The following is a 27399-nucleotide window of genomic DNA, read 5'->3' as shown; positions in this document are numbered from 1 at the left end:
GGGATTGTGACTTACAAGCATAGTTAATCTCATGAATTTATTGTACATTTACATTTGTGCAATTGCACTCAGCACAATCACGATTGCCTTACCTATGTCATAACTCGCTCACTATTAATTGTCATTTTCCCTTTATAACCTGGTTGGTGTCAGCACCAAGACTTTATGCGGCAGATGGGAATACAGTCGGGGAGTTACGGGTTGTGTTCATGAAAACACACAGTTTAGAAAATGAGAAAAATGCCATTAAACACCTTGCTCTAAATGTACTGGAATCTACAGTGCTGCAAGGGGGATACAAAACCAGTTTTTATCATTCATTCATTTCTACCAACATGACATGGAAAGTTTGAGTGTTAGTGCGATAATGCTCCTCATGTACTCACCTCTCTGTGTGTTGGTGTGTTGCGGCCACAGGGACATTTAACACAGGGGGGTTGGGGGTGTCTCTCTCTTGTCCCATCAGCATGACAGATTGCCTGGAAGAGAGGGGAGGTGCTGAATGAAAAATTAACATGTGTATCACCACATAGGTGGGTTTTCTCCGCTGAGACTGTGATGTACTCTTGTCTCATATTCATAATGCTTCCCATGTGGACAGGTTTCCTTTTCACTCGCAGCAGAATCAGGCTTGCCATTTGGGCAAGAATGAAGAGGGCTGTTCATCTCACATGTATAATTAATAATTCTTAAACGTGTCTTCACTCTAAAATGTACAGAAAATATGCATGGCAAAAACTTAGCCCACATAACTCTATAGTTGGCTGAAATGATTATCACCTGTTTCCATCAAAATAATACTGTACACAACATCTGAAAATAAAGTAATTTAACACTTAGATTGCTTGATTTAAAAGGGATGAATACATATTCCAAACTACCCCCAAATTACTATATTTGTTCTCTTCAATATACATATTTTCACTGCTCAGGTAAGAACTCAAAATCTTTAACAAAATCAAACATCACAAAATTCGATGGAAGTTAAATTTTAATATGTTATCACCACAAATCTAGCTAGCAGTGTGATTTTACTAAGTGAAAGTACTAGCGAAAACTTTACAATTATGAAGCTTACTCGGATACAGCATGTAAGGGCAGAACGATATTTTGTTGTGAGATTATTGTGATAATCATCCCTCGCTCTCCTTTATTCTTCTCTCCTACTTGTACGTCCATTTTTTGTCCAGTAGAGGGCGTCAGATGCACGGATAAATCAGTTGAAGGTATGGTGAAAAGTGACAAACGATTTGAATTTATTTGACTTAGATGATACAGTTAACAGAGTCAGGGGTACAATTTTCAGGTTCAATTTATGTCACATTTTCTAACAGTCTCAGACAACTAATAGCGACTCCAAAAGGTTTTCCCTCACCTGCATTTAGAGAATAGCATTTCATAAAATTGAATTACCTTTTGTAGGTAGTGCTAAATGTAAATGTAATTCTGTTCAGTTTTTTTTTTTTTTGTTTTCTTTCTTTCTTTTTTCTTTTCTTTTTTTTTTTTTTTTTTTTTTGCTCGGGCTACAAGCAGAACCACATAATTTTCTGTTGCTGTGTTCACCTCATACGGTCCCTGATCTTCCACAAAAAGCCCAGAAAGCTCTTGGATGTTTCCTGGATGAGCCTAAGTCTCTGTGTTATTTTTGCCAGCTTCTCTCCTTCAGTGTAGTCCTTCACCCGTGTCAAGTTTGATGTCTACTAAATTTAACTTAACAGGACCAAAACTGACAACGCACGAAAAGTTAGAGGAAAGTAATTTTACACGTCGTCCGTTGTAGGCCCAGAACCTTTACGGTTTTCACTGACAAATCTCTCACTGTTTGCACTGTTGCCTGTTACGTTCATCATCATAACACAACAATGGCATGACTTTACTTTTGGCATGGCACTACCTATGAAAACCGCAGTGAGTCCGCCGCTCGGACCATACCATTTTCTGTGGGAGGCTAGGGGGGGTGAGGGGAGGGGGACGTTACCTCGTGGAGGATCAGAGGTGATGACACGCGCGTCACCCAGTCCCGCTGCAGGTCTCGCGCCGGAGACACGATGACAGCGTGCCGGATCATCTTGCACCTCTCTCCGTGAAGGATAGTCACTGAGCTTCTCACGCTGGATTGTAGAGGTGAGTTGTTCTTGCATTTTGAGGTTTAGCGGATTATTTTGTGCAGGTAGAGCACATCACCTTTCCTGACGTTTTGAAGATGAAAAGCAGACCCTCACTGTGCGCTCAGTTGTTGCTGATGCTGTCGGGTAACAGGAAGAAATCCTGGGGGATTTAACTGTGGAACTGCACAATTTGGCCGTTGGTTAACTGAACCAGTGTTTTGAACTGAAAACTTGCTGCAGTTTGTGTTGTCTGGCGTGTGCGTTTATGCTACTCATAACATTTGATGTCGAGTTCTGTGTGTGTACTTTTCACATCATTTTTTTTGGCAAATAAAAGGTTTATAACATTTTGAATCACACTGCTTGAAAAACTTGCAGCTCATTACGATGAGGATCTTTCAGCTCATGATCCAGTTCCAGCCAGATTTGGTTGTCTGTAGACAACACAAGTTCCCCTGGAGTTATGCAAGATAGAGAGAGCAGAAGAAATAATAATAATGAAAAAAAAATGTTCAAGGACATGGAGCATGATAGCAAACCAATGGGCAGAGCAGACACTGAATACTCAGGGTTAAAGCTTTGTAGTGCCTGCCAGCCGTTTCTTTACCCTGACTGAATGCTGTACAGTATGCAGACGCCCACTGAGTGTTGCTGTACTGTTGTACTGTGGCATATTGGTTAAATTCACTCTGTAAAGACGTCATGTTTGTGCTACACTGTAGCCTAGAAAATAATTGTAATGCTCAGTAGGAGCATGCTTGCAGGACAGTGCTTTGGAAAGTTTTTGCAGAGCTGACAAGTGTGGCCGGCCAGTTCATTTTGTGAGGATCAGTGTGTGGACGTGTAGCTGAATGGCCCACTGATTGGTTGCCTGAGCAGTTGACCAGTTGGTTGGCTGGCATATCGATCCGATGCGTGTAGCACAAGCTGTGAAAAGGAGCATTTGATGTGGGTCACTGGCCAGTGATGAGCCCATCTGAGGGCCCACTGTGTGTGTGTGTGTGTGTGTGTGTGTGTGTGTGTGTGTGTGTGTACAACTGACATCCCTCTGCATGTTTGTTGTTGAGGTGCTGTGGGTCAGTGATCACAGAGCATCTGCAAAGCTGGAAGTTTTTCTCTTTTAATTCTACTGTTCAGGGCTGAAAGAGATGCTGCCCCCCACCACCACCCCCCACCCCCAAATGCACACACACACACACACACTCACACACTCAACAGATTGGGGCATATTTGTATGCATGCATTCACTTAACTGTGCATTTCTGTATGTGTGTGTGAGTGTGTAATATGATCAGCTATTGAAGGTGGGGTTGGGTGGAGGTTGGACACTGCAACCCTGTCTGCCAAACTGCACAGAAAGAAAGAATAGCAGGGATGCCGGATGTGTTTGTGTGTGTGCGACTGGTATGTGGGCCTGGCCAACAGAGAAAGAGCCTGGGGTTCTTATCTGACCTCACCCAGGCTGACCTTTCACCCCTCAAGACAACCCCTTTGTGTCCACTGAGCATGAGCCCATGGGAGAGCGTGTGTGTGGGTGCATGTGCGTGTGTGCGCATCCACATATGTTTGTGTGTGCCTGTGTATAAGAAGTATAGGCCACATCAAAGTCTTACTTAAACATTGTTATCTGGGCTCACCTTTGACCTTTGCGGTCATGAGACATCCCTCAAGCTAAAACATCCGTGCCCTCAAAGTGGAGAGTGCACATGTGGGTTTGCATATATTAGCAAGGAGCTGAGAAGAACATAATGTGTAGGTCCAGCAGATGTGTAGGAGCATTCACCCGTACATCTGATCTCTTCTCTGTGAAATATTTTAGGTTGCACACAGTATGATGTTCACAAATCATTTTGCTCCATCATGTCCAGAATTACACCGAATCATAAAAATCTAAGAATGATTCACAATGTCTTATTTCAGTTATAATCAACTGACAGTGAATCAGTAATGTACTGAAAATATATTCAAGGAACTTTATTGTCATACCAGCTCACATTCACATGTTTATGGTACGAAATTAGGAAAATTAGGAAATTAGGAAATTATATTTTCATATGGCCTTCCCACGAAAGCTACAGTGTGGTCATTTTGTTCTTTTTTCTGGGATTGCATGTGGCTCAGAGTTTAAAAGGATCCTGACTACAGGTCTGTGTGTGTGAGGCTGTGTGACCAAGGGGTCATAAAACATCACAATAGTGTCTCTCTCCCCAGGGTGAAAGAAAGACGGAGAAGAAGAGGAGGGGGGTGTGTGTGAGATGAAAGGATCTCCCACTTCCATGTGAGGGAGAGGGGAAGGAGGGGGGAGATGGAAGGAGTGAAGATCAACAAAGCATCATTAAAAGTTTTACATTCTGTTTGTTTCTGTCGTGTCTGCTGTGTGTCTCGCTCTGCAACTCACAGCTCTTTTGGGTTTTGCTAGGAACACGTATTCCTTACAAATAAACTGGGGCTTTGTGTGACATGGCAAGAGTGCATGTGCAGCTAGAGATTAAAATGGACGAAATGGATGGAATGATATGAACAATACAGATCACAGCGGGACGTTCCTTTGTTTCCTCACAGCCCTTAGATTTTAAGGCACATTGGTGTGTATTGATAGTGAATACATGCCGAAGAGGGGAAACATCCGTGTGACAGTATTAACAAGACATACTGGAGTGCTGTCCTGTGGTCTTTTAGTTGTTGTTGTTGTTGCTGTTGTTAACTTGAATTTCCCTCGGGACCAATAAAGCATCTATCTATCTATCTATCTATCTATCTATCTATCTACCTATCTATCTATCTATCCATCTATCCATCTATCTATCTAACTCTCACATTGTTTTCATTTTATATTAGACCAACATGCAGAAACAATTTACTTGGTTATTTGATGAGCAGCTGGGCAGAAGTTTAGGATTTTGGTCAGGATTCAGCAGAAGGTAGAACACACCTGTCTGCTTTCATCTCCTCGTTCCCTTTCTCTCTCTCTCTCTCTGTGTGTGTGTGTGTGTGTGTGTGTGTGTGTCTGCGGTTGTAAAAGGAGCAGTGAGAAGGTGTGATTGCTTCCTGTCAGTGCCGGCTGTGTTATGACAGGGCTTTTTGTCTTCCTTCCTCTGTCTCTCTACAAAGTGGTGCAAGGCCTTAAAAGTCTGTAGTGCTTCTTTGCATATGAAAGTGTGGAAGCAGAAGGTGGCTGGTGAGGTGTGTGACAGAGGGGGAAACAGAGTGTGTTTGTGTGTATTCATCTCCAACATGAATTTCAAGAGCAAAAGCTTGATAACATGCAGAGAATATCTCAACCAGAGTAGGTGGTTGCGATCTGTAGGTGATGCTCTACTTTGAGGTTGTTGTTTTTTGTTTTTTTTTTGTTTTGTTTTTTTTGGCAGAGATCAAGGCTGAGTAAAATAAATAAATTCTAGAGCTATTTATATCAAAATTGCAGTATGTCATTTTTACTCATCTTCAAATCCCAAAGGGAAATGTGAGTCCACTTTTCTTTGGTTAACAAAAGTTGGGGTTTTTTTATTATTATTTTTACAATATTAGTCTTATTTTTGTAGTATCTACGTATGTATCTAAATTAAAAGCGGGTACTCCACGTGGAACATAATTACATTTGAGAAGTCATGGAAATGTGGCTTAGAAAATTAAGATTTATTTTTGGTGTTGAAAGAGCAAATTAAAGGATCTCCTGGGCTCCTCAGCTCCTGCTTTGGAAAAGGCCCAGGCAGGTTTTAACTTTAACTTTTGGAGATGTTGGTAGAGTGCATAGCTTGTATCGCTGCAGCTGGGTTCAGTTCCAGCCTGGGCCCTTTGCTGCATGTCATGTCCTCTCTGTGTAGCTGTCTGAAAAAATATCAAATATATACAAATTTAATATAATATAACATACAAAACAAGAGATGTAGTGTATCACTGATCACTGTGACAGAGAAAGCTTTGTTTATGCTTCATCGGTGTGTCTTTATATTAAGTCTAATGAAGGTGCTGTCATTTGACTATTATCACAGTCTTTGTCTAAACCTGACTTGTGGTTTTGAAACAGACACAATCATCACTCTGACAGGAAGCTGTAGTCCTGCTAACCTGAAAACACAAACAGCTTTAAGTCTGTAATCTGACAACCTAGTCTTTTACTTAAGATGACTGGTCAATGAGTCAGTCATGTGTAGCTTTCTGTGTGTGTGTGTGTGTGCAGCCAGCATATGGGCAGTTAAAGGTTTAGAGGAGAGAGATTAAGTTGGTGTTTACAATCCAACATTTTAGTGCCTGCCCTGATCTCTTAGTCAGTATTTATTGGGTGTTCGTATGTGTTCATTAACTATTTATCTAGTTATTTGTTTATGTGCAAGCAGTGATTCTGATTTTTAAAATGAGGACTGTAGCAGTGGCATGCATGAGAAGTGTTGTTAGGTGACTCGACAAGCAAACATTACATCAGTCCTTAAAGGCCAATTGTTCAAAAATGTTAGAAAATGTTTCTGACATTTTCTGTTATTCTTTGACACATTTTTAGGAACAACCTGCTGACAATAAGCAAACAACATGAAAAACACAATAAACAACAGCAAAACATTTTTAATCGTGTCCTTTAATGTGAAAATATGAAACATAAATAGTATTGAGTCATCTTAAGCCAATGTTTCTGTGGTGATATGTTAAACTTTAACAACTACAACAACAGTGTTCAGCTCACATTTTGCAAAAGCACATGGAAAAAAAAATGCTTCCTCTCAGCGGTTCTCATCTGTTCAAGAGCAAGATGAGAGCAGTGAACCAGAGAGGAAAGAGAGGGAGAGAGAGAGAGGCAGGGAGAGGGAGAGCAGAAAAACAGTGGGAGGGAGTAGAGTCTAGGTCAGGGTGCCCTGACTCTGTCAGTGCAGCTGATTTTATGGCATGCTGTCTGAGCAGTCCACTAGTATCCAGTGTTTATGTGTGTGTGTGTGGGCCTGAGTGTGCTCCTGTGTGAGTAAATGTTTTCTTGGATTCCAGTGTTTGTGTGTGTTCATCAGTGCATAAAAGTGGATAAGTGTGTGTGTGTGTGTGTGTGTGGCTTAGACCTGACAGTATTAGGCAGTACATTTATTCTCATTGCCAGGCCTTCACCGAGTGTAAACAGCAAACCTTCAGTGGATTCTGTCATTCATCACATGCAGAGTCCTTTTTACTCTCACAGTGCTTTGTCCAAAGGACCTTGTTGGTCATTTTTTACCAGGGTGATTTGTTTTTCTTGTTTCTTTCTAACACTGGAGCTGATTCTGTTTTAATACTTAATCACACAGTATCATGGAAAGGCTTAGGGACATTATTATTGGCTGTTAAGAATTAAAAATAATTAACAATGTATGTTTTGAGTACAGAAAGGATAGGTCAATGGGCAAAATGCAATCCAGCATGGGAGCATGATGCAGTAAAAGAAGACAGTACACAATGCAACCATTGCAACTGTCTTTAAATACAGCTCAGTACAACATGACTGTTGTACCACCTGAAAACTCAGCACCCGCAGTGGCAATGCAAGCCTAAAGTGGAACACCGTTCTCTCAACAAATGATCACATGTTACCTCTGTGAGGTTGTTCATCTTTATGTGTGAGCAGAGGCAATGACTCAGAGTCTAATCAAAGTGCTGCTGTTTGACTGTCATTGTCTTTGACTGAATATGATTTGCTGACTTGTGGTTTTGAAACAGACACAATCATCACTCCGATGGAAAGCTGTAGTCCTGCTAGCCTGAAGACACAAACAGCTTTAAAGCTGTAATCTGACAGCCTAGTCTTTTCATCAAGATGACTAACAGGTTGCTGACTGGTCAATGAGTCTGTTGTGTCCAGTTTTGTCAGTTACGTGTAGCTTTGTGTGTGTGTGTGCGTGTGTGAGACTTTGGTTTATGGTGGGAAAGTACATGAGTGAGCTAATGAACTCCAAAACTAATGTGCTGCTAGACTTGTTTCATGTAAAATTGAGAAGAAGACATGCATTTAGTATCTCATAAATTATTAATGATTAATTGATTACTTTGGTGTTCAACTAGCAGTTAAGTAAAATGCACAACATTTTCAACCCTACATTAACTGGTAAATATGAAAGCAGCAGACTTTCAGGGCAGGACAAGTTCAGCTTTACACATGACACAGTTTATATGTGTTTTTTAAATGTTTTTTTATGCAAAACAAAGCAAGTCAACACAAGGTTACTGTGTTATTGGCAGGTCACCAATGGGGAACTCCTATGCTGGCCAGCTGCGGACCACTCGCTTTGAGGAGGTCCTTCATAACTCCATTGAGGCATCACTGAGGTCCAACACTGTTGTGCCCCGACCTGTTTTCTCACAGCTATACCTGGAGACAGAGCAGCCATTGGTGCATGATGGTGGGTTGCTTGGATTCAGAGGCGAAGGTGTGATAATGAGTTCAGTTCCTCCAGTTTGAATTGTGACCTCGATCCGTATTGCATTGCTGTACGTCTGTTCTCCGTTAAAATTATGTGTAAAACCGTGTGTTTTTTCTGCATGTCCACGACAGGCCGTCCAGAGAATGATGATGAAGATGATGAAGAGGGCTCAGAGTCTAACAGCCCCCCAATACCCTATCAGATGAAGCCCCCACCTGAAGGATGCTGCACCACAGATGGTTTGTACAACACACCCCCAGAACCACATTTAGTACAATGTTGCTGTGCCTTACAGTCATAACTGGCACCAGGAGTTGTGCATTTTCACAACAGGCACAATGACCAACATGGAAGTGATGAAATGGAGATATGATGAGAGTGGTTGAGTGTTCTGTAATTCCACAAATAGTAAGCGTCAGTAGTTTTGTGGGTTTATGAGTATGATTGTATGTGTTGTAGTTGAAAAGAGAAAATGTAATTTGCCTGTACTAGAAATCTCCATGACAACAAATAAAGGATGAATGTGCAGCAGATAAGTAATCCAGGTCTCCTTACTGTACACTATTGCTCTTTTTATGCTACAGTGAGGCAAAGTAGTCATAAAGTTAAAGAAAAGGTACCAGATCATTATGTGAAAATGATTGCCTTATTCTTGTCTTTTCCTTTCCACAGGCTTCTGTCAGGCAGGCAAGGACCTGCGTTTGTCCTCGCTGGCATCAGATCCCTTGGATGTGCCCCCCGGGTACATGTTGGTGGGGGTGAAGTCCCCCTCCCTCCCTGAGAGCCTGTTGGTGTGTGCCGTGGACCGTCGCTTTCTTCCGGACGAACGGGGTCACAATGCACTGCTGGGTGAGGCAGGAGACTCACAGAGACACAGGAAAATATTATCACTTGGAGTTCTCTCTGGGAGAGAAGAGAAAATCAGTCTTATTTCTGTGCTTGAAGTACAGAGGAGTTGGAACTTAGCGTTAAGAGTGGAACCAGTCCCCAGCCCTCCTCAAATGTAAAAAACAAAAACGATTACTCCTAAAGCTAGTGTGGAACATCTCATTTAAAGTTGATGACAATTCATCAGTGACATTATCAAGTTGATTGCAGGTGTAACTGGAGGAACACACAAAATACAGCCTGTTGTGTTCCTACATTTCTGTATGTGTGCTCTCCCCAGGCTTCTCGGGGAACTGCATGGGCTGTGGAGAGAAAGGCTTTCGGTATTTCACAGAGTTCTCCAACCACATCAACCTTAAGCTCAGCACCCAACCCAAGAAACAGAAGCACTTGAAATACCATCTGTACAGGAACAGCCAGGGAGTGCTGGTTAAAGGAGCTCCCATCTGCTGGAGGGGACACGGTAAGGGATACATGCATGTGTTGTTTGGCAACCGAAATGATTCAGATTGATTTAAAATGTGGTGTTTTTGACAAATTATTAATTGCATTCTAGTATGCTTAAAGAAAAAGTACAATGTTTCCCAGTGTTTTAAAAGCTTTCTTTAATTTAATAAAGGTCACCATTGTGGATCTTAATGGTGGTGGTCTTAATCATACTCTGCCTTTTTGGACTTTTTGCCATAATTTGGAATTCCATTTTTGTCCTGCACAGTTGATGTGGATGTCTCAATTGTAGAAGAATATATAATGAAAGTGAAACAAGTGAATATATAATGGAAGTGAGACAAGTGAGGCAAAACATGAATAAAATTATTTAAGTTGAAGGTATAATGTTGTACCTTTGCCACTTTACCTTCACTGGGTTGGTGTACAAAAGTCTAAAAATGGAAACTATGACTATGTGTGGATCTGACCTGACGAACAGGTAGTAAAGCCTTAAGCACAGGTGAAAGGTGAGACTGCAGTGTACACAGAGGCCACAGCCTGGAGGTAACCCATTAAGTTAAAATGGTGTGAAACGACACCACCTGGTGAAAGGTTTTCAGCTTGGTTGTTGATTATTTATCGCTCACTCACTCTTCTGCTGCAGGACCATCTGCTCTACCTCTAACACTCTCACACGTACTTCTGTACAGCTGTGTAGCATCAGTAAGTCCAGTCAGTTTCAAGAAGCAAGTTTACAGAGACAGTGGGTCTCAGTGGGTCCCACTCCTTACTCATTTAACCAGTTAGTAAACATGCTTCTTGGGACAGCCTCTGTTATTACATATGAATGCACACACACATCTATGCACACACGAGTAACTCATTGTAGTAACATAGCTGCTGTGAATTTCTGTTTCCATGGAAATCAGATTAATTTGTCTTTGCTTCAGATGGCAGGATGAGACAGATGGGTTGCAGCATCTCAGAAGGCCATGTGACGTCAGATGAACAGCCACCAAACATGGCGCCGACTCACACGACACACACACCTGGCAGCTACACAGGTAACACACACCAAAACCTGAAATCTGAACACACTTGAATATCAAATTCAAGAATGCTTTGTTCATACGTGAGTTCTTACCAAAATTCGTTGTTTTCTTGGTTATGCGATTTCATTCTCAGGCCCAGTGAAGTTTTTTTTTACCATTTACCATTTTTAACCGCAGGAGCACTAAATATTAACAGAAAAAAAATCACATTTATTAGCATCATTAATTCATTTTTTTCTTTCTGTAAACAGTTGGATCACATGTGGACCCAGTTGGTCTAACACAAATAGGTGACGTCTCCCACTCACTGACAAATGGCAACCATGCTGTTCCTTCCATCGCTCAGCCACCTTTGACTCAGTCAGGGCCTGGGAGACCCTCAGCTCCAGGTAGAGATGGTGCAAACTGGTGATTTCAGCTCTGTATTCTGTATTCCTGTAGTCATTTAAAATCCATAAGGATGAGTATACATGACCTGTGTATTGAAAGAGTGACACATTTGTTTAAGCTTGTTTGTTCTCATCAGTGTCGGTGTGAATGAGAAAACCGTGAAGATGGAGGTGGAACTTGTGATCAGAGGGGTTTATTGACCATTTATTCATTTATCAGAACTGAGTTATCCAAATGTAATGTAATGTAGTAATCCAAAAGTGTTAAAATTTGAATTTTATGCAATGTAATTTTGTGGGCTTTTATCTTAAATATTTTAACAGTAGAAAAAGCTTTGCTGGTCCTCATGTGTCTTTCACTACTGAGCTGTCATAGAAAACAACCCCCAAAACATTAAAACCTATGGACACACACAGAAACCAGATTTAGTGCACTTTGTTTCTTCATCCTCACATACCTGCAGTGTGTGCGAGACAAGGAAACATTCACTGCACTCACATGTGTGTATAGTCAGGTTTTTCCTGGCTTTGTGAAGCATCCTCATTGCTGAGATGTCATTTAAATGAGAAACCTGAGCCTGTCTCAGACATGCGCTTCACTCCGCAAAGGTCCTGCCAAGTTTACAGTCCAAAAGTTTTTTGTCCCTTGAAAATGACCCAATAGCACCGAATGGGTATCTTGTCCCAACTTCTCAAGGATTCGCTCTCAATTATACATTTTTATAAACACACAAGGTTGATGTGTCCTCGTAAAGTTCTATTTAACTTTGAACGAGATTATGGTAAACATCACAAAATAAACTCCTCAATATTAACTTGAACACTTGTGAAATATGCCAAAACTAATGTGGTTAGTAAAGATGGCTCAACAACTAAGTGCTAAACTGTGGTTGAAGTTATTAGTCTATTGCAGCGGACCTCTTGTGTGCATACAAACATGGTCAGTTTGTGTCTCTTGTCATTAAGCCCCTCCCCCGGGTTTCGTCACACCTCTGTGAGGAAGACCCAGCAGCCAGTATATGTGTGTGTGTGTGTGTGTGTGTGTGTTGTAACACCCTTGCTATGCAGGTGCCAGCCAGTTGCATTGTGTGTTGGGGGTTGTCCTTTGTCTTTCTGTCTCTCCCACTCCCTCTGTCTGTCACCTCTATTAACCAGGGTTGTAAAATTCCCTCCGTCTCATCTTCTTTTTCCTGCTTTCTCGCTGAATGAAAAGCTTCCTTCCTGTCCGTGTTGTTGTTTTCATGGCCCTTTTAACAAGTGGACCTTTTATGTGTCTCCCTTTTACTGCATTTCAACAGAGAGGAAGAGGAAGAGACAGGTTAATGTATGACTAAAATACAACTGTGTTCCATCACTGTATCAACACAAGTCTTCCTAACTTAGTATTTGTTCAGGAGTGAGGCTTTTCTGCTTTTTCCAAAACCAGTAATGGTTGTCATTTGACGCTGAACAATGAAAGTAATCAGCTCAACAATTTCAGTGACAAATATTAAAGCAGGAGCAGCAGTGAGGTTCTTTATTGGGGAAAAAATCAGAACAGAACAGAAAAAATAAAAATTACACATTGAAAGTGTAAATGACAAACTTTTAAGCTCAACCTAATATGCTATGTGATCTTATTTTTTATTGTGTAGGGCCCCATACAAATGCTGGACCTCCAAAAAAGAGGCACAAAGGCTGGTCGCCTGAGTCATCTGCCAACAGCCTGCCAGAGAGCACTGTGAAGACACCACCGTCTTCATCAGCCTTATCAACACTGACTGTGTCCTCTGTCATCACAAATGGAGCCAGATCAGGTAAAAGAGAGTCAAGAGAGAAGATAAAGGGAAAAGAGAGAAAACAGTGTTATTATTTTAATGCTATATGTGTAAATTACACAGTTGTGTGTTGCTTCAAGTGTTTGTGTGTGTTTGTGTGAGAATGTTAATATATTTCTGTCCATTCTGCAGAGACCGCAGCCCCACTGAGTTCATCACAGGGGTCCTTAACCCCACTTTCTCCCCCAGGGCTGTCTGTTACAATCCCCGATCAGCTGCTACACACCTGCAGACTCCAACCTGTAATCTTTAAAGGTGAGGTGACTAGTCATGTTTGTCTTTTATGACAACAGGATGCCACAAACACATAGACTACAGATTAGACTATTTGTACCTGTGACTGAGTTGATTAGTTGGTTTTTGGGCATCATATTCCACCCAGCTGTGAGTACCAGACTTTCTCAGGTGCACGTGTGAAATTTAGAGTAACCACCCAACAGATGGCCATGTTAGCCTCTTCTCACAGGTTAGAGGTTAGCCTACACCCGAAGCTGTTTCCCAACATTATTCCCCTTCCCTCATCCCCTCCTCCTCTGCCCTTTTAACCCCTTTGTATCACCTGTCAACTCATCCACCATCTCTCTCCTTCCTCAACCACCTCATATAGCTTGTGCATGTACTTTTCTTTCTGTTTTCCCATCTTATACATCACCAATCTGCCTTTCACCTCATCAATCACACATCCTGTCATTTCTTGTCTGTTCTTTCTCTTTTGCTGCTCCCTGTGCGTCGCATCAGAGATTTCCTCTACTACCAACCATCTCTCCCTTGGGAGTAGAGAGAGCTGCATTTTCCTGTCGCTGGGGTTTAGTATCTTACCTAAGGACATTTAAGTATGTGGAAAAGAGGAGGAGGTGATTGGCTGAATTAATAGTTAATAGCTAAATCTAACACCTGAGCTATAGCCCCAGGTTTAGGTTATTTTTAACCACTTCGCTGTGTTCATCTATTTTTTACTATATACTTCTCATTGACACAGGTCATGGCCCACTCCCTCAGCTGACTGGCAATGTCAGTGAAGTGCTCATCAGTTCTCTGCTCCAGAGTTGTTATCTGAGCTCCCAGACACTCCCCAGAGTCTATCAGCACTATGGACCATCACCCATTCAGCCACTATCAACTGAGATGCAGATTCTACTCACAGTCTACTACCTTGTTCAGCTAGGTTAGTGTAAGACCTTCTTCCAGAAAAGGCTGTAATTATGCACGGTTCAGGTAGGAGAGAGTGAAAGTCATTCATGACACTGTTGCTGTGCCTCAATACGACCACTAGGAGACAGACTTTGATGTATTTTGCATCCCTTTTCACCACACATTCTGTTTTGTTTGTCTCCCACCTATATTCATCCAAGGCCCTGACCAGGTGCCCCTGATAGAGGACTTGGAGCAGATATTCATGAGGTCATGGAGGGAGTCCCACCTCAGCGAGATCAGACAGTTCCAGCAGCCTCAAACACCAGCCGCCCAAGGCAGGCACTATGGCATAGAGGTGAGAGGGAGTGTCTGAAAACCGTGAATTTTCCATGCAAATATCATACTCCAGGTGGTTAGGAGACCTTAAAACGCGTGTTGAATCTCATGAGTCTTAATACAAATTCACACTTCGCTTCTTTTACCACCACAGAAAATGTTACTGTTCCCCTTCATGTCTAGCTCAATATGCTTTCATATTACAGAAACAGATAGACAGATAGTGATAAGACAAAATAGAACTGAATAAATGAACAAATTGCTCACCCTTTTCTCCCGTCCAGATGCCATCTGCCCTGCCTGGGCTCCCCCAGCATCTCTCCTTACCTCCCCAGAGCCAGCAACCCCTGACCCCCAGCCAGCTTCCTTGGCTCGCCCAGCTGGCTGCGTCATCCTGTGGAGAGGGTGTGGTGGTATTGGGGGAGCAGATCAGATCTTTGGCTCAAGGCATCCAGCAAACTTTTTCTAGGTTAATGGAAGGACAGCTTGAAAACACCAACTACGTGGTCATTATTGTCACTGCACCAGGACAGGAAACACAGTCCTGTGTGGTAGTCACAGGTGGGAGTTGTGTTTTTATATTTATGTGGATGTTGTAAAGTTGCCCTGTGAAAAAAGCAACATTTTTAATTCAGTGTACGTTTGTTTATGTACTTCAGGTAAACACCAGTGTCGTGCCTTGGCAGAAGGTATGTATTCTCCCAGTGAGGGTCTGAAAGAGATCAACCAGCAACTCTCCACTGGTGTTGCCCAAGAACTCATACACTACTGCAATTCCCTCGGACAAGGTGTGTTTGACTGTCTGCCGTCTGTCCGTGCATAATATTTGTGTGTGCAGCACAGGTTTATTAATGTGCACCTTTGTGATTCTCAGACGGTGATTTGGATTCCTTGCTGGATAGTGCCACTGTGGACAACAACGATCCATCTCCCTTATCCAGTAGTCAATCAGGAGAAGAGAGGAGTCTTAAAACCACAAACAGTCCAAAGGATTCACACACACAGTGTTCAAAAGACTCACCCAGCACTAAAGAGAGAGCCTCAAGTCCCAAAGACATCTGTTCAGGTGGGAAAGGTTGAATTGTTGCCCAACGACAGAGTCAAAATGCTCTTTGACATTGTGCTTGAGTGAGATGGTCTCTTCAGGCAGATGTCATATACAGTTTACATCAGGTTTCCCTACAGCTGTAATCCATATTTCATAGTTTTGAGTTAGACGTTTGTGCCCAATATCATACATGTTAAGTTCTAAACTTTCCATTTGCTTCATATCCATTTGCCTTTTGCTTACTGCTTGCTGCTTCTTAGGATCCATTTGGTTTGATTTGCTACCCAGGCGCTTGATGCAGCCCACTGCTCCTGTGTGTTTCACTGCATCTAATTTACCAAGTGTTGCATGTGTGTTCAACTAAGGATGGCTTAAATGCAGAACACAAATTCAGTGTGTGTATGTAAAGATATATATCCTACCAATAAAGTGATTCTTAACTCTTAATAATTCTTAATTCATTCTTAATTCATTCTTAATTCATTCTTAATTTACTGTAGAACATGGAAAAATAACCAGAGATTACATTTGTATGAATTATTGTTATATTCTTTCATTCTTTTACCAGCAAATGTGCACAATCTTGACCAGGACAGTCATTATATTTAAATGAAATCTTTGATTGATCTTTATTCGTTTGTGTGCAGAATACTCCATCGAGTGGCGTGAGGTTCGGCCCATCCAGCTGGCAGTGGCCAGAAAGCTGCTGTCTCATGTTTGTGCAATAGCAGACTCCAGCACACAGAACCTGGACCTTGGCTCCTTCGACAGGGTCAGCTTCCTCATCCTTGTCCCACCCTCTGAGGTCACATTTCAGCAGACCGTTCTCCACCTCTGGAGCTCTGGTTAGTTATTTGCCTTTTTCAGCAGTTGTTTTTCTTCATTTGTGTTTTTAAAAAGGGGAAACATTTTATTGTGTGTGTGTGACTACAACATGTCGATCTGTTTTTATGTTGACCTGTACCACTGTGTCTGTGTATTTCAGGTGTCCTCGGGGGTTTAGACCCAGAGTGTTTGTCTCAACGGGAGGCAGAGCGTTATGTGGTCAAGATGGATCAGAGTGCTCAGGCACGGATTGACAGCCTGATCCGCGAAGCACACAGCAACTGCTACACACTGTACATCCTGGTCCATGACCACGCACACTGGGACATTGCCAGGTGTGTGTTTGGTGTGTATGTGAGAGAGAAAATGGGAAGACATGCAGAATGATAGCTGTGTTCGCTTGTTATTGTTCGATGAATACAACAACCTGAGTATCAACAAATGAATCAGGTCTATTTTGTCTTTCACTGATTCTTTGTCTTTTTCTCTCATTCAGTGCGTCCTGCAGTAGCTCAGACAGTGGTTTGGGTCTGGTGGACCAGTTGTTAAACTCCCGACAGGTCAGAGATGCTCCAAACATCCTAATCCTCCACGTCACCTCCTTCCCTTTCGCTCTGCAGACACAGTATACCCGCATCAGCCCTTACAACGAGATCCACTGGCCCTCTGCATTCAGTAATGTAAGACAGTCTGTATTTAACATACACTAAAGGTACACATCTGGAGGCTGACACAAGTAGCATTGTGTAACACTGTGTGTGCGTGTGTGTGTGTATGTGTGTAGGATGTGGATCTGTACCACGAGAGGACGCGGTACTTTGGTGTGTCAGAGCTTTTAGAGTCGACCCGTTCAGGGAGCAGCCTGCCTCTGATGCGCTATGATTCTTCTTTTGAAAGCATGGCATCTGCCCTGGAAGAAAGGTAGCACAAACACACACACACACACTTCATCTACACACACTTCATCTAAGTTTGAATGTCTTGCACAACAAATAGAGCAAGAAGAACCTGAGAGTCTCTCTCTCACAGGTTCCCTAAATTGCACAGTGCTGTGATCCGGACTACAGTTTTGGTCCAACACTACTGTGTAGCTCTGATGGCTGCATCCGGCAGAGTTGGAGGCTCCCACAATCTCCACAAACACACCTCTGTGGAGACCCTGGAGATTGTGCAGTCACTGCTCACTGCTGCCCAGCAATGTCCCGCCCACCACGGTCACATGGTCCTGGTGCGGATCCCGTCTTTGGCTCTGGCAGCATGGGCCCACCGACGGCTGTCCAGAGTTAGGAGGCAGCTGGGTCTGGAAGAGAGTTTTGAAATCATACTGGGGAACCCGAACCAAGTTCTGAATATTGGACAGAATTTCACTGATCAGATCAAGGTGGGAATAATTTTTTTCAAGGAGAAATGCACTCACAAGTAAAGAAATAAGAAGACAGTGTCTGACATTGAAAACTGTGTGTTTTGTGTCCCACAGACATGGCTGAAGATCCAGGATGCTGACTGGGTTCCTCAGACCTACCTGGAGCTGGAGGCCCTTCCCTGCATCCTGATCCTGTCCGGGGCTGAGCCACAGGGAGAATCACTGCCCCGGTACACACACTGCGTTTTAATCCCAGACTAAAAACTTGACATTTTTATTTCCCAACCCTCCATTTATGTTAGATTCACCACGAAGTGTTAACTTTGAACAAGCAAAAAATTGGTTTGATGTGTAGCAGCTTTAAGATTATCTATCTCTTTTATTTGACAAAAACACCATAGTTTATTGCAGAAAAGCCACAGAAGCAGGAATAAAAGTAATCCGAATTTTAAACAGTGGATTCCTTCTGTCCGCAGGTCACTGAAGTATTGTGATCTTAGAGTGATAAGCTGTTCCTACCTTCAGCGAACCACACTGGAACAAGAGCTCGGGCTGGCTGCTTACCTAGTGAGGTCAGAGTCACGACCCCCACACAACCCCGGGCCAGGAAGTGACCTGCTGGAGAGCGATGCAGAAAAACTGAGCAGTACTGACAATGAAGAGGAAGAGGGACCGGAGAACGGTGAGATCTGACGAACATGAACTAATTTTTAAAATGTATGAAAATGTTCAGTCATTTTGATGGCATATCCTACGTGATGTGATGGTTAATTTATTGTTATTTCATCACTCTCTTTTCCTCTTTCCATTTCCAGGGGACTCCCCTCTGTCATCCAGCCAGCAGCTCCAGTCATGCTCAGACAGTGGAGCTTTAGATCCCTTCCCTTCCCAGAGCACCACCTCTCCAAATGACCAGAAAGGAACCATGGACACCATACAGTCTCCCTCACGATCACAAACTCAACTTCAGCCCCAGCCCCCTTCGCAAGCTTTTCCATACCCTCAATCTACAATACACCACCAAACGCAACCTCAAGTGCAGAGTTATTCCCAGTCCCAGCTGATCTCCCAGCTGCAGCCACAACCCCAAACTCAGAGTCAGAATCCACCATTATCTCAAACAAATTCCCACCCTCAACCTCAAGTGCTTCCCCCTGCCCAGTCTCGTCGCCAGCACTCAAAATCCACTTCCTCTGGCTCCATGTCCCCGCGAGCCTCCTCTCCTCATCTGAGCTGCTCCTGGGCGCGGGGAGTGAGCCGGCCGCCTTCTGTGCTGCTTCCTCGGGCCCTCTACGATATTATCACAGCCAGTGACAGCAGCGGGCTTCCACGCTGTACTTCATTTCTGCCACACATATCTGTCGCATGGGCAAGCAGCTTCAGGTAAAACTGACACGTACTCTTATGTTTTTATACACACCTCTACATATGGTAAGCTATTACAAAAAGCCGATTAATTATTTACCAGCCAACGGTAACACCATTAAGTACTTTTATGAACTGCAAATACAATGCAAATTTAGCATTATTATTTCACACAGTAAAACATGGTGCTGATTGATACATTAGACTTTCATATTTTTAATCATTTTGGTCATTTTCACATTGTTTGTTCACTGTACCTGTTTGAGATTGCCTCTGTGGCTCAGTGGTTATTAATGTTTAGTTTATCCTGTGTTTTTTGTGCAGGCCCTTGCTGAGTAAGATGATGACATGTACAGAACAGTCACTGTACTATCGCCAGTGGACAGTCCCACGCTCCTACCACATGGACAGCAGCAATCGCACTGAAGGTCGAAGTGACAACTTTCACCCTCGCAGGCTGCTGCTCAGTGGACCCCCGCAGGTATCTTGATTTCTTTCTTTTATTCAGACTCAAGCTCATGCTGTGCCGTATCTTTGTAATCATTTCCTGTTGTTGTTTCCATGTTCAGGTGGGTAAGACAGGAGCATACTTACACTTCCTGGGTATTCTGTCTCGAATGCTGATCAGGCTGATGGAGGTGGATATCTACGATGAAGAAGATGTCAACCACAGTCAGTAGATGTGCAGTAGTAGCTGTCATTTCTCACTTACACTATGTTCATCATGGAGTCTGGGCATGTTAACACCATGTTTCCACCCAGCAGTTCAGTTCATTTCAGTTTCTTGCACGTCAGAATGGTTCTTTTTGCATTTCATTTAAGATAAGATAAGATGAGATCCCACAATGGGGAAATTCATATTATTAGAGCAGCAAGGTGGATAGTGAAAAGCAGAGGTAGGCATTGATAAAAAACAATTTACATGTAAAGTGTAGGGAAAAAAGAAGAGCTAGCAATATATATATACAGTATATAGTATAGTAAAGAATAGTAATATAATATAAAACACTATGTATAAGAGAAGACAACAAAAACAAACAACACATAACAACACAATAGCTGCAGTTGCACATGGGCTAATAAATTGCACAGTGGAATAGTGATTGTGATTGCACACATTTTTCTGTTGGTTTCATCCACCCTTTTCTGTTTTTCCATGTTTTGCTATTATTGCTTCTCATATGATTATATCTGTGATGTGTTATTTAGGTGCCCAGGTGGAGGGGGTGCAGTACCATCCACCCAGCGCCTCTTGGCCAAACCCAGACATTATGAAGACGATGCCCTTTGACTACACCATCCATGACCCCAAATATGATGACATCAGCTCTGTCTACAGCCCTGGATATAAACCCAGCACTGAGGGTAAGCACAGTCAGAAAAACACACAAATTAATATATTAACACACAACCACAAGTACATTCACAGAACAGTCATCTTATAACTGTCAGTTGTCTTTATATTATGCTCTTGTCCTAATGTCTCTTTCCTCCCGTTGTATTTCCAAGGAAACCCTGTGCGCCAGGAGGAAGTCTACATACGCAGAAGGACATCTAGAATCAAACTGTCTAAATATGCAGCCTATAACACCTACCATCACTGCGAGCAGTGTCATCAGTACTTGGGTTTCAACCCCAGATACCAGGTCTGTGACAAAGACACAGTCTGAAGAATGGCACTTTTGAAATGTAAATGTAACGGGTGATGTCCCCTTTAATCTTTTATTCAGATGTATGAGTCAACTCTGCATGCCTTCACATTCACACATCTCCTGCTGGGAGAAGAGATCCAACTCTACTTTATCATCCCTAAGTCTAAAGAGCACTACTTTAGCTTCAGCCAACCAGGGGGCCAGCTGGAGAGCATGCGGCTTCCTCTCACCTCTGATTGGGTAAGTCCTTCCATAGTAAATTACTAACTCTCAAGTAGTAGTCTTTCCTTTTGAAAAACGGTAAAGCATCAGAATGAAGACTTAAAGACTTAAAGAACTAGCTCCTACGAAAATTTGAAAAAGCCAGTTTCTTCATGGTGTTGCACTTGTTTATACACATATAGGTGACAAAAATACTCGTATAACATATGAAAAAAATAACTGCAGAAAGAACTTAAAACCCAGCTCACCTTCTTAACTGTACACAGCTAGACAAATGCTGTGTGATGCGGATGTGGATATCAGATTGCTGGTTCTGGAAAGTTGCAGAAATGATCTTAAATATCCATCGTGATTCCCACTTTCACTGGCCAACAAGCATCACTGGTGTAGTCTGCTGGCACAGGTTGAAGATTACAAATTTTAGTGAGCATATTAATAGTTTAACCTGACAATAACGTGACAAAATGTTCCTGCCAGGGATAATCTCTTAATATAGAGTGCAACTTTAATAAACATTTAATTTAGAAATTCAGTGATTTGCATTATCCCTTAAGCCTTCTTCCAGCAGAAGAACACTGATAATAAGAAATAGTTCCTTTTTATAAACACTGTCAGAGTCTGTGATTCAGTTAATTACTCAAAGATACAGACATACCTCCCCTAATACATTACCATTGCATTGAAGTGGTAGTTTGCAGGGTTGACCACGGTGCAACACCCTTATTATCCACTGGGTGGTGCTACAGGCTAAACTATGGCTCATAAAGTCCTGCAACCAAGTCTCCCATTCAAGAAGATTTTTGCCTGGGGAAATATTTTGTAAGCATAGTGAAGCCATAAAACTCAACCTCTGACCAGCAAATCACTCAGGAAACATGTGATCATGTCAGCGTCATCCGTCTGGTGTTCACTTTCAGCATCCTATATCCTATATCCTTAGCCTACAACTCATAGCACAGATCTTCAAGACTGTGTTTATATCTAAATATCTAATATCTAAATGTATGTAGGTATTGTATTTTTACATTACTTTGTCACGTTAAGGACTACATTTTTTTTCTTCCAAATCTCTAGAGCCCAGACTGCATCAAGAGCCCAATCTTCACCCCAACCACCGGCCGTCATGAGCATGGTCTGTTTAACCTGTACCATGCTATGGATGGAGCCTCACATCTACATATCCTGGTGGTCAAAGAGTATGAGATGGCCGTGTATAAGAAGTATTGGCCCAACCACATCATGCTGGTACTGCCCACGGTCTTCAATGGAGCTGGAATAGGTATGTCACTGCTACTGTTGCTGTTGTAGGGATTCTTTCCAGGCTAGGATTCACAGACACATAGAGTACTCAAATGCTAATACTAGCTGTTTTTCATGACTCACCACCTTAATAACTGACCCCCATTTTCTTGCAGGTGCTGCTCACTTCCTGATTAAAGAGCTTTCCTATCATAACTTGGAGCTGGAGCGCAGTCGGCGTCTGGAGGGAGGGGGCCCAGCAGGTGATGTCTGGCCCTTCATCATCTTGGCTGATGACTCCTGCGTCATGTGGAACGCAGTTGACCTGGACGCACGCAAGTACATGCAGACACAGTATTTATATGAGTTAGTGCACAGGATTAAATAGCTGTTGCTTGTAGTAGAATATGTTTATTAATTGTATGAGTTAGTCAAGACTGCTGCTGTTTGCTTATTGGTTTGATTAGTGGCCCAGTGGAGCATGCAGTGTCACTGAAGCAGGTCTTACAACACATGGAGGCCTGTCCAGACCTGGCTCACTACGGTCTCTGTGGCATCAGGAAGTGGAGCAGCCGGGGACTCACAGGTCAGGAGGTCACGATGTCAGAAGCAGTGAAAAGTCAAGAACCATTTTGACAGCCTATCAGTCTTTGTAAATACTGTGCAAGTTAACAGAAAATATATTTTATCTTCAATGGACAAAGTGTCAATAATAGCAAACTACAACCTCAAAAATGGCTAGAGTGTAATCATACACACTGAAAATGTGACGTTACCTGTTGCATTTTGATGCCTATTGCAAAACAACTTTATTAGACTTCGAGAAACATTCTGGGCAGATTTTACTTGTTGTAGAGGCCTCAGATCTCAGCTTCAGATACAGATTGTTATGTCTTCATCACTTCAGTGTGTACTTTATTATTTCAAAGACTGCAGACATTTTCCAAGCTATATCTCACATCTCTAAAACAACCCCCATTATTCATAGCACGGCTTCAGATAACAAAATTTAAAGCTTGGGCTGACTCAGTGTGTATTTGAGAGGGGTTTTGCTTGATAAATTTGAAGTTTCAGTTTATTTTGTTTAATCCAGGTAATAAACACAGAGAGTCCTTCTCTAGAGGTCACCTGCATGACTTCCTCCTGCTCAATGTTGACCGGAGTCAGAACGTCCAGTACGACCAGAACCGCTTCACCTGTCACGATGTGGACTTCACCTTGAGGCTGCACAGTGCCGGACTGCTCGTCTGCCGGTTTAACAGCTTCAGTGTCATGAAGAAGCAGATCGCCATAGGAGGATACAGGACATTTATTATCAAGACCAAGGTAGATGCTGAAGACACGTGAAAACACAAACACACATTACTCACAGAGCAGAATAAAGAAACAGATAAGAAGAATACCTAATAATTCTTATTTTACACATTCACTTCATCAATCCCACAGCCAGTTTAACTCTGAATCTGTGTATGCATGCAACAATTAATTGCTAGGCAGATTCTACTTTTTATTAATTAAAAGTTTGATGACAGATGACAGACGTTCCCACCTCAGTGGGGCCCTCGCAGTACGTCTGTGCCCCAGACAGCAAGCACCTTTTCTTGGCTACACCAGCTCAGCTCCTCCTGGAAAAATACCTCCAACACACCAGCCAGAAGCTGTTTCCACTCAGCAACAAGAACTATACACACCCTGTACTGTCTGTGGACTGCTATCTCAACTTGGGACCTGAGGTATACAGCACACACACACACACACACACACACACACATACACACATGAATTTTGTTACAAACAGCAAGAGCCTTGTTTTTTGCGGAAAATGATTAACCTTTGACACAATGATTCACATACCCGTACATTCCATCACATGTTAAATAAAAGCCACTGTCTTCTTGCCTCCTGCAGGTGACGGTGTGTTTTGTGAGTTCCAGACCTCACTCTGTCAACATCAGCACCACAGGACTGCTGTTCAGCGGTTTGCTCCTCTGTTTCGCTGACTCTTTCGTAACTCCTGGGTTCCTCAAGAAGTTCTCTTTCCTCAAAGGTACAAAGCCAGACCAAATAAAGACAATCTCAGTCTGAATGCCTAATTGTGTCACAGCAGTAGCATTTTAATAACATTATCGCACGGGAAGGAGAAGCACACTTAATAACTGCACTGTTGCCAGTTTGGCTCCTGTATCATTACTGTTTACTAAATAAAGTTTGAAAGTGCTAATCAGTATGATGGCATCATGAAATAATTTTGATTTCTATAATTGGAATCTCAATCCTTCTCCCTACTGTCTGCCTCCCTGTAGGTGCGACTCTGTGTGTCATCAGTGCAGATCGTAGCTCCTTGAGGCAGACGGTGGGCAGGCTGGAGCTCGAGGAAGAGTGGAGGTTCAGGCTCAGCGACGAATTCCAGACTGCAAACGCCAAGGAGGACCGGCCACTCTTCTTTCTGACTGGGAAACACATATGACTGAAATGCATGTAGGCAGAGAGCTACAAAGAGTGACAGTCAGGGCTGAAATCCCTTTAATTGCCTAAGAGAAGAACTGTGCCAGTGTCTCAACAACAAAGGGTCTGAATGGACAATGCAAGACATGCAAAAGATAGCAGACAGTTATGCATATTACACAGACCTCTAAGACCCACTGAAAACTTTGTGGATGGAATATGACAAATTACATACATTACATATAACTTCATTTGCACACACAAACGCACACAAGGATTTGGAGTTAAGGTCTAGACTGCCAACATCAAGATGTACACTTTTAATCTGGGCAAGACTGTTACCTCCGAAAATAGAAATGTGTTATGGCCAAGGAAACAAGAGGAAATAATTTGCAAAATATATTTTTTATGTGACCTTTATTGAGTCATGGTTGTCCATGGTTGTGAGTTACCAGATGATTGTTGACAAAATAAGGGGATTTTTCTGGAGGCTTTTTCTGGGCACGAAATGGTATTGTTTACATGTCCCACTCCATAAGTTACTTTTTAAGAGTATATTTCATCCTCGAGAACTTTTTATAAACACCTTCATGTATACATACAGCATCTTGATGCACAGTTTATTTAAAGGTCAAAGATGAAATAGTAATAACTTTCATAAGACTCAGTAAGTGTAGGTGCTGCTTTTTCTGTTTGCACATGTAGCTGACTATCTTCACAGTTCCTTGTAGGTGTATACAATATAAGAAGCTTTAAAAAAGGGTGGACACACTCGTTTGTGTGCAGTGGTAGCCGATGTTTGGCAACAAGCATTTTATTGGGCAATCTTAGAGGTAGGGGTTTGTTTTGCATGTCTGTTTTTACACATGGAATATTTTGAATATATTTTGTCAGATTTGCAGTATGTAAAAAAGTACTTAATAGGTAAGTGTACAAGTATTCTGTTTGTTTTACTTAATTCTTCACAGACTGCATGATGATTTTATTTGTAAATGCTGAAGAAACACAAATCCAATGTGTGCTGGCAGTATTTGTAACTGTAATTGTATAAATGTACAGACACTTTAAAATTCATTAGGGTGTAGTGTGTATGTCCCTTGTGTCTTTCAAACACAAGCTTTTCACTGTCAAGGTCACAGATAATACACAGATAAATGGTTCAAATACTTTGGACTTTGGAGGTTTGCAGGATGGATTTCACAAATTTGTCTGTTTGCACACTTGCTGTAACGATCTGTCACCAAAAATTGCAAACAGGCCAGAAACAACTGAGAGTTACGCGAAATATTTTTATGGCTGTTAGGGACCAATCTTACTAGAATAGCTTGTACTTGTCTAACTTGAATTTCCATATTCTCTGGATTACCAGAACTACTTGAATAAAGAATTAACTTGAATCTACACAATAAAAAGCCTGCTGAGTTGAAACAGATCTAAGTTCACAAAAGATATGTCATCCCCATGTGGCAGAGCTGCTGTTTGGGAGATATTTGAGTCTGTAAACAGAGCAGACTTGCTTTTAGCTTAAACATCACAAGCAGAGAGAGTCAAGTGGCAGACTTTACCCTTAAATACCAGGCCATGCTGCTGTCCTGAGATGCTCCCTCTGTCTTCACGTGGACGCTCAGTATGTCTGTGTGTCATGCGAGACGTTTCCTCAAGCAAATGAATGTTTCATACACTGTAAAATCACGAACAGGTGGGACATACAGTATATAGACAATGTCTCTGTCAGTGTGTTTAAGTAAAACACACACCTCCAGAAAAACTACACTGATGTGTAATTTAGAATGTTGCTGTCACATGCCATTAGTTGGCACAAATCCACAATGTATTTATGTTTTCTGGACTGTAAGTGTGTGGATGGATACTGTGGCATCAGACAGGAAACAGGAGTCTAGCAACTCTGGGCCCTCTCACATTTCCTCCAAGCAGTCCATTCCCAGAAAACATGTGCTGATAAATTTAGCTGAAAACACTCACTGCATGTCATGCAAACAGCAGCTACTAACTCCGACACTTCCACAGATTTAGGAGTCAAAGAACTCATCCAGAACCATCTTGAAGGCATGTAGTCATAATCAGTAGAGCAGGATCTTTGGACAAGGTTCAGACAGCAAACAAACAGTTCAAACTCTCCATCTGTAGAGAAGGTTTGTTGAACTGGGTGTAAGAGAGACAGATTTTTGAGAAAACTTAGCGGGAAAAATCAATAACTAGCGAATACAGATTTTTGACATCATCATGGAGGACTAACAAGCTCCTGCAATTCTTGTAGAAGATTGCTTGGATTTCTCACAAGGATTCTTTCCACAACACACTTGATGAGCCCATACAGCAGCTCAGGATTGTGAATCATGCAACATGGGGCCCTGAGCCACACAGAAGAGCAAGAGCAAGACTTCTGCAGCTACAGTGAGGATGACAGCCACAATGACAGCTGGTCCTGGGTAACAACACTAAATAATCTATATGTTGTATATTTGTATAAGGTAAGGAAAGAAATAAAGGTAGCTTTAGGAGCTTTGTCTTGTACTATATATTTAAATCAGTGAGGAGTGCTTATTTTAATCAATAAACAGAATAAAATGTTCAAATGTCTTGATTTAAGAATAATTATATAAATATTTTTCTGTGGGCATTACTATCCTATTACAGTACTTACTGTATGTCACAAAAATTCTTTAAGCACCATTACTGTGCCTGGTGCAAG

The 27399-nt window shown here is 42.1% G+C and overlaps 1 protein-coding gene across 2 annotated transcripts; it reads left to right on the top strand.

Annotated features, from left to right (window-relative positions):
• The first annotated feature begins 1972 nt into the window (after positions 1 to 1972).
• greb1 (growth regulating estrogen receptor binding 1) lies at positions 1973 to 26945 on the top strand. 2 transcript variants are annotated; one of them, XM_046383490.1, is made up of 34 exons: positions 1973 to 2124; positions 8301 to 8461; positions 8614 to 8721; positions 9155 to 9331; positions 9651 to 9833; positions 10750 to 10863; positions 11103 to 11240; positions 12875 to 13036; positions 13190 to 13312; positions 14037 to 14222; positions 14410 to 14546; positions 14812 to 15088; positions 15187 to 15315; positions 15402 to 15593; positions 16223 to 16420; positions 16561 to 16735; positions 16897 to 17080; positions 17185 to 17321; positions 17430 to 17781; positions 17878 to 17993; positions 18240 to 18445; positions 18579 to 19146; positions 19453 to 19609; positions 19698 to 19800; positions 20338 to 20493; positions 20638 to 20774; positions 20859 to 21020; positions 22077 to 22281; positions 22418 to 22580; positions 22709 to 22827; positions 23335 to 23567; positions 23774 to 23974; positions 24150 to 24288; positions 24545 to 26945. In XM_046383490.1, the coding sequence occupies exons 2-34, from the start codon at positions 8308 to 8310 to the stop codon at positions 24706 to 24708; spliced, it is 5955 nt and encodes a 1984-aa protein (XP_046239446.1). In that variant the 5' UTR covers positions 1973 to 2124; positions 8301 to 8307; the 3' UTR covers positions 24709 to 26945. The 2 variants fall into 2 exon arrangements, with proteins under 2 accessions (XP_046239446.1, XP_046239437.1); XM_046383481.1 differs by having other exon boundaries at positions 8301 to 8488.
• The last annotated feature ends 454 nt before the right edge of the window (positions 26946 to 27399 follow it).

This window comes from Scatophagus argus, chromosome 1, assembly GCF_020382885.2.
Source record: "Scatophagus argus isolate fScaArg1 chromosome 1, fScaArg1.pri, whole genome shotgun sequence".
Classification (NCBI taxonomy): Eukaryota; Metazoa; Chordata; class Actinopteri; family Scatophagidae; genus Scatophagus; species Scatophagus argus.
The sequence above is the reverse complement of the archived record's forward strand: the minus strand, read 5'-3'. Positions and strand labels throughout refer to the sequence as shown.

What these genes read in the sequence shown, in the direction of transcription:
- greb1 (XM_046383481.1), top strand. Translation starts at nt 8,308, where the DNA reads ATGGGGAACTCCTATGCTGGCCAGCTGCGGACCACTCGCTTTGAGGAG. An exon ending in CAGGGAGAATCACTGCCCCG is followed by an intron (nt 17,994 to 18,239) that starts GTACACACACTG and finishes TTCTGTCCGCAG; the next exon opens with GTCACTGAAGTATTGTGATC. An exon ending in GAAGTTCTCTTTCCTCAAAG is followed by an intron (nt 24,289 to 24,544) that starts GTACAAAGCCAG and finishes GCCTCCCTGTAG; the next exon opens with GTGCGACTCTGTGTGTCATC.